The sequence below is a fragment of the Maylandia zebra genome, linkage group LG10 (assembly GCF_041146795.1).
Source record: "Maylandia zebra isolate NMK-2024a linkage group LG10, Mzebra_GT3a, whole genome shotgun sequence".
NCBI classification, from domain to species: Eukaryota; Metazoa; Chordata; class Actinopteri; order Cichliformes; family Cichlidae; genus Maylandia; species Maylandia zebra.
Genome location: NC_135176.1, coordinates 32,538,958 through 32,551,081, shown reverse-complemented (window position 1 = coordinate 32,551,081; position 12,124 = coordinate 32,538,958). Strand labels below are relative to the sequence as shown.

The 12,124-nt window shown below is 42.8% G+C and overlaps 1 protein-coding gene across 7 annotated transcripts in view; it reads right to left on the bottom strand.

Moving 5' to 3' along the window:
- The window catches only part of LOC101470434 (glutamate receptor 1), a 114,187-nt gene extending 102,294 nt beyond the window's left edge, over positions 1 to 11,893 (bottom strand). For 3 of the 7 annotated variants that reach the window (XR_013100650.1, XM_076889455.1, XM_076889456.1), the window contains exons 1-2: positions 11,529 to 11,893; positions 2,139 to 2,273 (exon numbers count right to left, since the gene is read on the bottom strand). Coding sequence is in view for 6 of the 7 variants with exons in the window: in XM_076889455.1 (XP_076745570.1) it covers positions 2,139 to 2,273; positions 11,529 to 11,769 (376 nt within the window). In the remaining variant the exon portion in view is untranslated. Of the gene's footprint in view, positions 1 to 2,138; positions 2,274 to 7,054; positions 7,210 to 11,528 lie in introns of those variants that run through there. The other 4 variants (XM_076889454.1, XM_076889459.1, XM_076889453.1 and 1 more) reach the window with 4 other exon arrangements.
- Between the last annotated feature and the right edge of the window lie 231 nt (positions 11,894 to 12,124).

Here is a 12,124-nt window from a genome sequence, read left to right as displayed (position 1 = left end):
GCCAGAGTCCATTTAGTGGCAAGCTCCCCATGGTCTGCGTCCATTTACTGCCGCAACGTGCCCTTTTGAAGCCAGGCTCCATGTACTTGTGTTTACCCTGTAAATCCCAGGTCTGCTGAATGAAGTCTGGATGACGGGAGAATGATGCACTGACCCATGACGGTGAGTGCAGCGGACGGCAGGCTAACCCTTCAAAAAACCCAGTCAGACAAGCACCACAGAGAGCCAAATGATACACTAACAATGCACAAAAGCATCCGAGCAAAAGCGCACATTCAGTAGCTACAAAAACCATGTGTTATATCATCAAGACCCAAAAATAACCGGCAGGAAATTTGCTTTGCTGAATTTGACACTGAAGTCTTAAACATGTATTTGCTGCAAAATCCTGTCTTTAAAAATCATTTCAAACCTTCCAAAATAAAAAGTCTGGAAATAGAACTATGGCACAATTTGCTGCCTTGTAACTGCGGTCAAAGCAAAGCAGCGGGGCAGTTAAACTGACCCGAAATCTGTTTTCAGCCCTTAAAATTCAAATTCTATTTGTCCTTTGGTGAAGTTAAGAGGGCAAATCACCAAACACCAAATTTTAACATCGCTAAAATATACAGTGATGATGTAGAAGTCTCAGAAACTCATATAAACTCTTGACTTTAAAGTGTTAAATAGATTTAGCATGTGACCAAAAAATTTTGAACGTGTGGGACTAAAAAAGGTTATTTGATCTTATCTTAAAAATGCTAAAGTTATTGTAAAAACTCTTTTATACTCCTGGACTTTTTCCATTATTTTCTAACTCATCATTGGCTCTCTGATCAAGATCTCCAGTAATGTTCTTCATGTCTTTTTTGACACTTTCTCAGTTCCAGTGAATGAAGCCGGAGCAGCATCAGCTGCAGAGACTGTTTGTTTGGTTCCTGAAAGCGAGCCCTCGAATGCAGCGCACTCCACTGTCACAACAATCGCTCTATTACTTCATACATGTAGAACGTCTCCTGTCAGCCTGCAACTCCACACACCAACATTAAGAAGTGCTGAAACCTCGGAGAAGTTGAGACATTCTTCTCTCCGGATCTAATAATGCCGCAGCAGAAGCATCGGTGCTGCAGGACACCAGCGGCATGTCTGACGTCGTGGGAGGAATGTGATTCAGATGTTTGGAGCACTTTGTGGTAAGAGACCGTGCGGAGTAAGCCGATGATGAAACAGCTGCAGTGTTATTCAAATATGAGCTCTGCCAGTTGTTTGGGCACGTGTAACCTGACAGATAAACTACATTTTTACATCCACATATAGCCGAAAATAAGTACATCAAAGTCAGGGGACTGGAGCACACAGGTCATAAGTTATGAAGGTACATTTTACATTTTCATATAAACAAGCTTTCTGATTGTTGCAAATGTCTCCGAGTTCTGCAGATGGTTCTTATTTTTCTTGTAATTGTTTCCTTGATGAGTTCACGCTGATCACCACAGGCTGAGCTGGATGATGCTTTAATGACGGCTTCACTCATAAATGTTGAGCAAACTCTGAGCGAAGCCACTCCTTTCTGTCTGCTGTTATGAAATAATAAAAGTACTCCACAGTGAGCGCTGATAATTTCATTACAGAGAAAGGAAACATCAGACTGTTTGTAGAGTTAATAAACCGTGTTGTTGCTACATTTCAGCAAAGCAGAGTGACCTCCAAATCCACCGGACCAGTAGCAGCCAGTTCCATCCCAAAACTGTTGAGCAAAACTCAACTTTGATCTGATCCAACTGCACCAGTGTGAGGTAAACATCCTCTATGCCCCGCTGCGTTTTGGAATCTGGGATATGAGTGCACAAAGAAAAGGAAAAAAAAGCACAGCCGGAGATGCTTTGTTTCAAAGATTTATGCACCAGGTCCTCCTGCTTGCATTCATTCATATCAATTCAGATATCTAAAAGATGAGCATGGCACCTGAACCGCTTTGTAAAATGAAATTAAATCAAGTAGAAACGCTCCATGGAAACTAACTGCTGAAGCACAGGTGCACAAAATGCTGTTTATACCAGAATTAAAAAGCTCAGTTAAAAATGTGGTAAAATACCCCAAACACCAACAAAGAGTCACCCTCTGGCCCACCCCAGAGCGCCATCGGTCTATGAACTTACAGGCGTAGGTCATGGCGAAACTGCTGCTCGTGTCCACCATGTCCACCTGTGGCACCAGCTTGGGGATGTCCTGGTTTTGTGCCAGGGCGAAACGAAACACCTCGTACTCATGGGAGTCACCGGGGAAAAGGCCTCCTGTTGACAAACACACAGAGACACACAGAGGGTGTTCTTCAGTGTCCCAAAGCACAAAGGACAGGAAAGCCCCAGAGAGAGAAACGACCGCTCACCCACAAGCCCAAAAACACCGGTGTGCTTTACAGTAAGAGCTGACGCCGTTTGATTTAACATGAAATCAGATACAAGAGTGAAATCTTTATTGAGCTGTTCATAGTGATTGTGCTTTATAGGACCGCCCTGAAGAGCGCCCCCACTTTATGCTGTTCTTAGAGTATAAATGCAAACAGAGTTTATAAAAGCAGCTCTGTGTCACACTCAGTAAAACTTTAAATTAAACCTCAAAAAGTCAAAAGAAAAGGAAATCAAGGGTCAACGCATCGCCCTGCTTCCCTCTGCAGAAAAGCTAATGGTGTGTTCTGGATTATTGCAGGAAAAACGTTTCTCCGCAAAGCAAAAATTTTATAATAATGTCCATGACGTAACATTGTGCTAATTAGCTCGTGCTAGTTATTCATGTGGAGCTGTTTAGCACAATTAAAGCATGTTAGTCTTTCCCGTAAACGACGTTGATTAGCTGCGTATATACGAATGTGAATCGCATCATTGGGTGGAGCAGCCAGTTTCCGGTCACTTACTAACTTAAACTGCAAAACAGAATTGTTAACGTATTTGTTTTAGTTTCAATTCAGGTTAGATTTTCTGTGCGCAGAGACGTGCCAGCAGTGCGCGATTGCGCATGCGCGTAGCTTAGAGGGAACATTGCCTGCAAGTCATCTGCACCTTTAGCAGGGAGCTAATGAAGCTCATGAGTCTACTGTTAAGCTAGCTTCTCTTACTCATATAGAAATGCCTTAAAAAAAAAACCCAATTGGAACTAAATGATGTAATTGTGGGGCTTCTCCTGTTTCGCCTTAAAGGACTGTTATTTAAAATATGTCTAACCACTTTTTTTCAGTGTGGAGCTTTAGTTACTCAACCATCTAAAGATTTTGTCTATAAAGTGGTCAATGTGGATGCCACTTCCTGCTGCTGATAGCCAGAAACAGCAGTCAGCAGCCATGCCTCACTCCTGTCTGAACTTGGAACCTTTGTCCTGTTTAAGGCCAAAATTCCTCAGTTCCTATGAAGTGAAACATTTTCACGTGTTCAGCTCATATTAGTCTACTTAAGGCCGCTAATCAGGGTCAGGTTTCATTCTCTGTTGTCTGTAAATGAGGTTAAATGTGGCTCCTTGTCTTCATGCTGGGTGGAAATGAATAAACTCCCAGCTTCTCTCTCCTCCAGCTTGCTGTTCTTAATTTGATGTCCATATAGTCGTGATAGAGCAGCCATGCTAACAATAGCAAAGAAGATTTCTTCCAATTTCGCTTTCATGTCCCCAATAAAAGAAAAGTGGAGCTGAACTGTGTGTTTTCATACTTGCATGTAAGTGTATTCACACTCACTGCTCCTGAGCACCTCAAACTCCAACTTTACCCTAAAATAAGAAATGGGAGTAAAGTTAAGAAACTTTGAGATGCTTGATTGTGCTGCCCGTGAGCTGGCTGCTCACACAGAGTTTACCATTGTCACTAATAATGACGAGTGCCCGCTTTGCTGTAATTGCTGTTAAAAGCCTCTTTTCTCTGCTCTTACTGGAGCCATTTTACGGCACTCATACCCTCTCAGCATAATGGTTTCTAGGGTCACGTGGAAATTATCCAAACACTTAAACTCCGACTGACTGACCCTCTTCTGTTTTCTGTGCTGAAGGAGGAAGAGATGCTTTCATATGACTGCACAGCAGGGCGCTCCAAATTCCTCGATTCAAATGTTAATTTATGTTTTTCTTTCTTTTTGTGGTGAAGCTTTCACGACTCTTCTTCTCAGCAGGAAAGTAAAAATTGCTCTGTCCTCTCTGTCTCCACACAAACAGATCTTTGAATAAAGCAGTTTAATAAAAAGTTTCAGTTTCCAGCTTTTTTCGCAGTTATGGTTGATTTTCTGCTGCTGTTTGGTGACATTTAGGCACAAATTTTCTGCAGTTAAAGAAAAAGGAAGGAAACCATCTTTCTTCTGCATCGAGCTTCTCCTTCATCTTTATTTAGCCAGTCAGTGCAGAAATTAGCATCGCCATGGTTTCCTCAACAGAAACATATTGAGATTTTTACAGAGCTTCTTAGATCATCACATAAAAATAAATGTGGGGAAATAAAAGTTTATGATAAGCACAAATTCAGTTCAGCATCTCCACAATTTGATGCCATTTTTATTATTGAGTAAGTGGGATTTCAGTCACCAGAGGGGGGCGATATGGAGCACAAAAAATTCATACTTTTCACACTCCTACTGTATATTAGTTTTTCCAACAAAGCACGGTGCGGGTCATCACTTTGTATTCACATTTGAAATTGTTGATCAGTTTGTTTCAGCCAAGGCCCCCTAAAATAGACATGAGCACTGATAAGTACTGTCCTGTCCTTGCTGTGAAAATTTACACATTAAGTAGAGACAAGCTTGTCCTGTAGGAATCAAACTTTCCCCATAAAGTGCTGGAGATTATTAAGAGTTGCCTTAAACTTGAGTAGGAAGAAAAGAGATTTTTCTCTCAGTACTTGTGACCTTCAGCAGTGTGGATGTCTGTGGGAAGCTCAGCAGAATGTGGCAGCTGTGTGCTCAAATCTGCAGGCTGATGGACACAAAGATTTCTGTCATTACTATCGATGTAATCATCGAATATGAGCCATGGAGTTTTCCCCTGAGTCTAACTGTGATGGTCCGAATGTGTCGGCCATGACAAATGTAGTCAGAGGTTCAAATTATCAGGGACAGAGTAAGAGAGTGGAATACACTCCTGGATGAAAGTCAGCAGCTTCACTGTGGCCATCATTATGATTTTTATTCCAAACGTCCTGATAACTCACATCTGAGGTTCACACTCAGAGAGAAGGTGTTTTTTTTCCCGATCATTGCAGTATAACACAAAGTCAGCTGAACTTCGCAGATATCAATGTGTCCAGACAGGAAGCACCCATTACACTGCAGAGACACCAACAGGACATTAATCCAGCTGCACGGTGTCTGTCTCACTGCAGGACGCCGGCCCCTTGTGGATTCTGGATCTGACAGTTCGGTCAGAGACGAGCACAGAAGCTCACTTTGTTCTTCCTCACACAGGAGCAAATAAGGCTCCGTCCAGTTCTGTTTTTAATGACCCATCACACTCCTGAGAATGTGCTGGTCGATATGGATGTGCCATCCTGGAGGAGATGAACCCGTGCCTAGATCCAGCCTGAATGAGCTGCAGGTACCGTCTCATTCCACCAGCAGTGACAAAGACATGAACGGAAAGAAAAAAAAAAAAAAAAAAAGCAGCCAGGAGGGATGAGCAGAGCGCAGCAGTCTGTGGTCAGCACCTGCAAGACCATTCCCTTTATTTGGGGTTTGTCCAGCGCACCTGCTGCCACTTTCATCTGTAAAGCAGGTGAAACGGATTCACAGTTTATGCTTCCCAACTGGACACACTGTCTCTGAAGTTTGACTGTGTTATTCATTTAACCCAGTCAAGCATTTTGGAGACTTTTTCTTTGTGTCCTACCCAGTTACTGTTTTTTTAAACTGGTAGTTATACAAGTCAGTATTATATTTAGTCATTATTACCTTAGGAGAACACGAAGATATTCAAACTTTACAATAACTTTTTAATACAAGACAGCTGTTATGATTCATCACCTTCCAACCGCCTCCATGTCTGTGTAACCAGGTCATAAATTACATAATGTTATAATTACACAAAATGTGTTCTAGACCCCAAACCCCTCCTATCATACCTGACTTTTAGGACCTTCAAGCCTGTAGTTATGTTCATTATCAGTTAGAGCCCCTTCTCCTTCTTTGGTGCAACCCTATAAATACGGGGTACCCCTTTGGCCCCTCCCCTTTTCCACAGTTCCCCTGTGGGAGAGGTTGGGGTCATTTCTTTCCCAACACTGTACAACACACATAATGTATATTTAGCCACCCTGATGTTTCTGATTGTGTTTTAGTTCAGTTATTGTCATCACTGTGCCCATCTTTGGTAGATACTGTAAATGTGTAGTATGCGTGTGCCACATGTGTTATAGGCACAGTTAATGCTATCATGAATAGATCATTTTTGTTAGCTTGGAAGTTGTGGTGGGTTGAGCTAACCCTCTTCCTTACGGTTTACATTTGGTTGTAGGAGCTGGAGCGGGCAAGTTGGAGGTCTTTCTTTCTTTTACCTTTCAGTGTCAGACAACGCAGGAACACACCGGTTACAGCTGCTTGTCATATATTTTACATGACCTTCAAAAAAGATGGTTTCTCATGTACGCAACAGGAAACATGAGGAGACATTTTCACTTGTATGAATGCTCCAGTGCAGCTAACCCAGCTCAGCCAAAGCAAAGTTTCTGCCCAATGAACACACTGCACATTTAAATGCATAAAAACAGTGAAAAGATAATCATAAATAGGGATAAAAGTAACAATATCACATAACAGGAGTCATGACACCACAGGAAATATTTAAATCCCACATCAAGCACATCAGCCAGGAGGAACGCAAACACAAAATGGGACATTTTTGCTGTTTACAGTTTCAAAATAAAAATCTCAGTACACACACACACACACACACACACAAATATCATTTCTAGCCACACTACTAAGGCATCAGTTAATACACAAACAGTGCTTGAACTCAATGGAAGATTTCGTGAAGGGAAGAAAAGCTGTGAAAGAGTATTTAATAGGTCGCAAGTAAAGAGAAGCTCAGAGAATGTGACGGCACTTACCCCAGGCTCCTCTGTCAGAACTATGATATCCAGATGGACTACAAAATGAGCTCAATGAGTTTTGAGCAGTTTGTTGCAAAATTTTACTTCATTGTGAAGGTTGGAGTACTTCTTAAAGCGGGGTGGGCACCTCCAGGCCTCGAGGGCCAGTGTCCCTGCAGGTTTTAGATGTGTCCTTGAACCATCACAGCTGATTTAAATGGCTAAATTAGCTCCTGCAGTTCTCCAGAGGCCTGGTAACGAACTAATCATGTGATTCAGGTGTGTTGACCCAAGGTGAGATCTAAAACCTGCAGGACACCGGCCCTCGAGGCCTGGAGTCCGACACCCCTGTCTTAAAGGAACATACAACCTTTGCAGTTTCTCATTTTCCTTCCTGATCCAGTGGAACTCCAGCTCTCGTCTTTGTTTGGATTTCTATGACAGTGTCAGGGCTCTGTGTGCGGGCAGGCGGAGGTGAGGATCCAAATGCAGGACTCAGAGACTGAGTGCAACTCAAAAACCACAGCTTTATTGCTGGCAGAAAACAAAACAGAAACCTAACTGGGAAAACCCACAAACTGGACACACAGGCAAAATCTGATGGTACAACACAACACTGGCACAAAGAAACATGGGGCTTAAACACACTAAGGAGGTCATCAAGAAATTAGAGACAGCAGGGGAACACAGCCGGGAGGAATGAGACCTAACGAGACAGGGGGAGCGAAGCTAGAAACACTGACATCAGACATAACCCTTCAAAATAAAACAGGAAACAATTCACAAAGACAGACTAAACATGGACTTTACACAGAGGGAACACACGGGCAGAGAAGACGAAGCACAGAACTAAACCTAAACTAAACACGAGGGCATAAGAACAAAACTTAAGAACTAAACCCTAAACCAGAATAAACTGAAACGTAGACTTATAATAATAATCAAAGCAGGATAACTAAAGAATCAGACATAAATCATAATACAGAAGAATACCAGAAACATAAGAAACTGAAAATTCTGGGTCAACATGACAGACAGAAGTCAAATTCCCTCCATTCGTCACTTATCACTGAAGCATGTTCAGTCACATGACTTAACTGGACTTTTTTCAGTCAACTGGGGTCACAATATGTTTGCCCATGAATACAATAATAATAGAATAAATTAATTTCTTCATTTCTGCATCTGTGTACTCCATGTCTCCATCTTTAAACTTTATATAACTTGAAGTCTCCTTTGCAAAACCTGAATGAGGCACTATGCTCGGATAAAGGTTTTGTTAATGATAGAGTTTGTTGTGTATATTTGACCTAGAATAAAATCTGCAATCCCTAGACAGTTTGTGAAATTTTATTAGAATCATTTATGATTTATTCCTCAGAGAAATGAGGGCTGGAAGCAATCCATCTGCTGTGACTGAAGCTATAAAGACGTGCAGGAGTGCCGAGGCGCTCTGGTTGGGCGTGCAGGGTCACGCTGCAGGAGGGATTTTATTCCAGTAAAATGAAGGTTAGTTCAACTTGATGCCAAATGAGCATCCCACCTGAGTGGAAGCCACAGCGGGAATCTGGACCAGCGGCCTGATGAATCACATTTAAACTTCATTTTGGCAGCATAACACGCGCTACAGCCCACAGCTGCCTCATCCACACATCGCTGAGTGTGAGCCGACCAGTCGAGGCTCGACATGGGAATAGACGAGGAGGCAGAGGAGTCCCCGCTTCATAAACTCCCGCTGAACGTCTGTTTACTGACATCAGGACTGAGGGCAGAAAACAATACTGAGCCCCTGCTTTACTTGAGCTCGCTGCATGAAAATGGTAGCATAGAAATGTAAGTTACATAACTAAAGTCCTAAGGATGCAGAATATTCACTCTTGTACGACTTTGTTATAACCGCATGTTGGTATTTTTTTCCTTTTTCTGGAGCTTTATGCATCACTAATATCAGATGTTAACAGTTTTAATCACTGGGCACTTTTGCAGGTTATATATTTTAATTTGATCAATAACTTGAATGAATCACTGATTAAAATAACTCTAGTAATTCCATTTGAAGCAGCTGCAGCCTTGCTAACAGGATAGCGCATTTAACCACCAAGCCTGAAGCTTCCTCCACACTCTGCATCACCTGAGTCCTTGGATCCAGTTGTGATATTATTTGAGAACATCAGGATGATCTCTCCCAGATTTTCTTGTTCAAGCTAAATATGTATCTGAGAAGCAGCAAGAGCCAGTGTCCAACTCTGTGCTCCCACAGCAAGAAATCCTGCAAAACCTCCTCAATCCAAATCTGAACCCAACGCATCTAATAAAAGTGGGGATTCTGATTAAAAGGCACTAACCCTAACCTCTACTTTTACTTAGTAAAGCTGGATTTTTACTCCCCCAGGGGATGAATAGGTATATACTAAAGTATGACCACTTTTACTTGCATTGCATTGCTTCCATCACTGGGCTTGCAGTTTAGCCCCTTATAAGAAATGAATCAGTGACCCCTGTTTAATCTTATTTGGTATGCATTATTTAAACATCTGAACGTCTGTAAGCTGCTTTGCATCCCATTTAATTAGTCTCAACTTTGCTGTCACTGACCTGGGGTCTGCTCTGTAGTGGTCCCGACTGAATTAGCGTTAGAGCTCTATATGTAGAGTCTCATAGTGCAAGATGTTGAGTAATGGCAGGGTTGACTCCATCTGTCCCTAAATGAAAGTGACTTTGAGCAAGAGAACCACACCATCTATGTGAGCCTACATGAGAGGCACAGAGTGTTTTACAACCAGCTAAATAATAACAGTTGAACCATTAGGACACAAATCATAAGCTCTTTTCTCAGTTTTTAATATTATATAATGATGGAAAAAAAGGTACATTTAAAAGGAGAATAAATCATCAATAACTCCATCTAGTGATATAACAGCAAAGCACAAGTATTTAGACTTGACAGTAAAACTGTAAAGTGACCCGAGCAGACTGCGGTTTAACACAGAGCTGAAGGAAATCACTAAAGCCTCAGGAAATACTTCAGATTAATGAAAAGATACAGTTAAATTTAGAAATATGATAAAAATGTGATAAAGTCATTCCAAAGAAAGATTGCAGGCTCCTCTCTGACAGTCCCATCGGCCGGGATGTCTCAGAGGAAATTATAAGAACCATCAAACAGGCAAAGTCAGGATTATCATAACACACCATCGTACAATAAAAACACAGTTAATACGCTAATGTGTGGCATTAGAGCTGCAATCATTAAATGATCAGTCCTCTGAGAGAAAATGAATCCACCCGCTCCGCAAACGGACATCTTCACGCATCTCAGCAACAAGCAGACTAAACAGCTGATCAGGTTCAGAGGTGACTGGCTCATAAATTAATAGCTCAATATGGAAAATCCTGTTGTGTACATGTAGCCTCGGGGCTAGCTGAGGGGATTAGAGTCTGGGACTTACTACTGGGATGTCCTGATCATGTTTATTGACATGAGAAATGGTAGCCCTATATGGCTCTGTTCATGGTGTTAATTCTTCTAATCCCTATGGATTAATATAATAACCATACTTCTCTTTAAAAAACACTTTGCGTTCTTAAGTGATGTTAGCCATGCTGTGGCCTGTCTCTCTCTCCGGCTCCTGAATTCCAGCCCATGTCTTTATCGCTCTCTCCCTCTAAAGTTCTGATTCTCTTATTTCAATTGTAAATTTAAATTTAGGAATTTGTCCATAAAAACAGACAATGTTCTTTCATGATTCTGTCCATGGTGCTGAATATTACCGTCTGACTTTCTGACCCCATAAATGCTGATTCTGAAATGTGTATGGCAGAAACCATATGAATCATAAAGCACATTAAGCTACTGTGACTCTGTCCTTTGTCCTAAAATAAGCCTGTAATAAGCTCTGTCTGTGTCTCTGTGACCCCCCCAGTCATGGCAACGTTTTAACTATATTTAATTTAAGGCCATAAAAACAATCAGTCACACCCGCCGTGACTCTGGTGCTCATGCTGGTCCACTATTGTTCGTATGTAGTAGTTCTGTCCGTGGTGCTGAAGCCGGTATCCCCATTTTCCCTCAATGATTCTCATATTTAACGATTTTTGAGCCATGTTTGAATCAACTCAGTTGTTGGTTGTTGAGTCTGTGACTCTGTCCGCGGTGCTGATCTCCATAATCTTCCCGCCGCTGAGAATCACCGTGAACAACCTCCGCCTCGCGTCACAGTGGTAAAGATGCCCTGCGTTTTGCAGCGATATTAAAGTGCTGCAGACACAAAAAGCGCCTGTCCTCGCGTGGAAATATAAACCCTAACTTAGTGTAAGTAAGGGAGTCCCGATCACAGAAGCACATCGACACAAAGTCACAGCAGGAACGTTCGAGACAGTCTGGAGGAGCGCAAGCACTCGGGTCCAGGCGTCCACGCGTGAATCATGATATGAATGATCTGAATATGTGGGGGTCGGGCTGGTCAGACCCGGGTTCTCGGGGCTCACTCACCTATGTTGATGTTAGTTGGGAAACTTGTGCCGCTGCAGAGCCCGAGCAGCAGCGGGAGCAGTGCTGAGGGCAGCGGGCAGCTCTGCGGCCGCATGGTTCCTCCTGCAGTCCCGGAGGAGCCGCCGTAATCCCATTCACAGCTGACCGGAGAGACGCTCCGCAGCCCGCGAGCACACTCACGTCCACCGGTAGCGCTCCTCTCTGTGTGTGTGTCTCGGAGTCCTTCCCTCTTTTCTAACATCCACACTCGGAGCGCAGAGCCGTGCTGCCGCTGAGACTGTACCTCTCTCACCCCCTCCACTCTCTCACCCTCTCTCTCTTTCTGCTGCGCACATCAGTCAAGTGTAGTTACACCAAAATCAGTGCGTGACATTACTGTGAAACACATTTGGCCACACGACAAAAAGAGTTCAGCAGGTCAGATTTCTGTTAGTGAAGGATCGCCCGCTTCTCCCGCTGGTCACTGAGATTCACACATGTGCTAACTGTTTACACCTTTCACCGTCACGGGATCTGGTCAGTTTACAGACTTCAGTCTTTTCCTTCTAAACCTTCCCATCCGGTGCGAGCAGGCTTCTGAGCTGCGCGGGGAAACC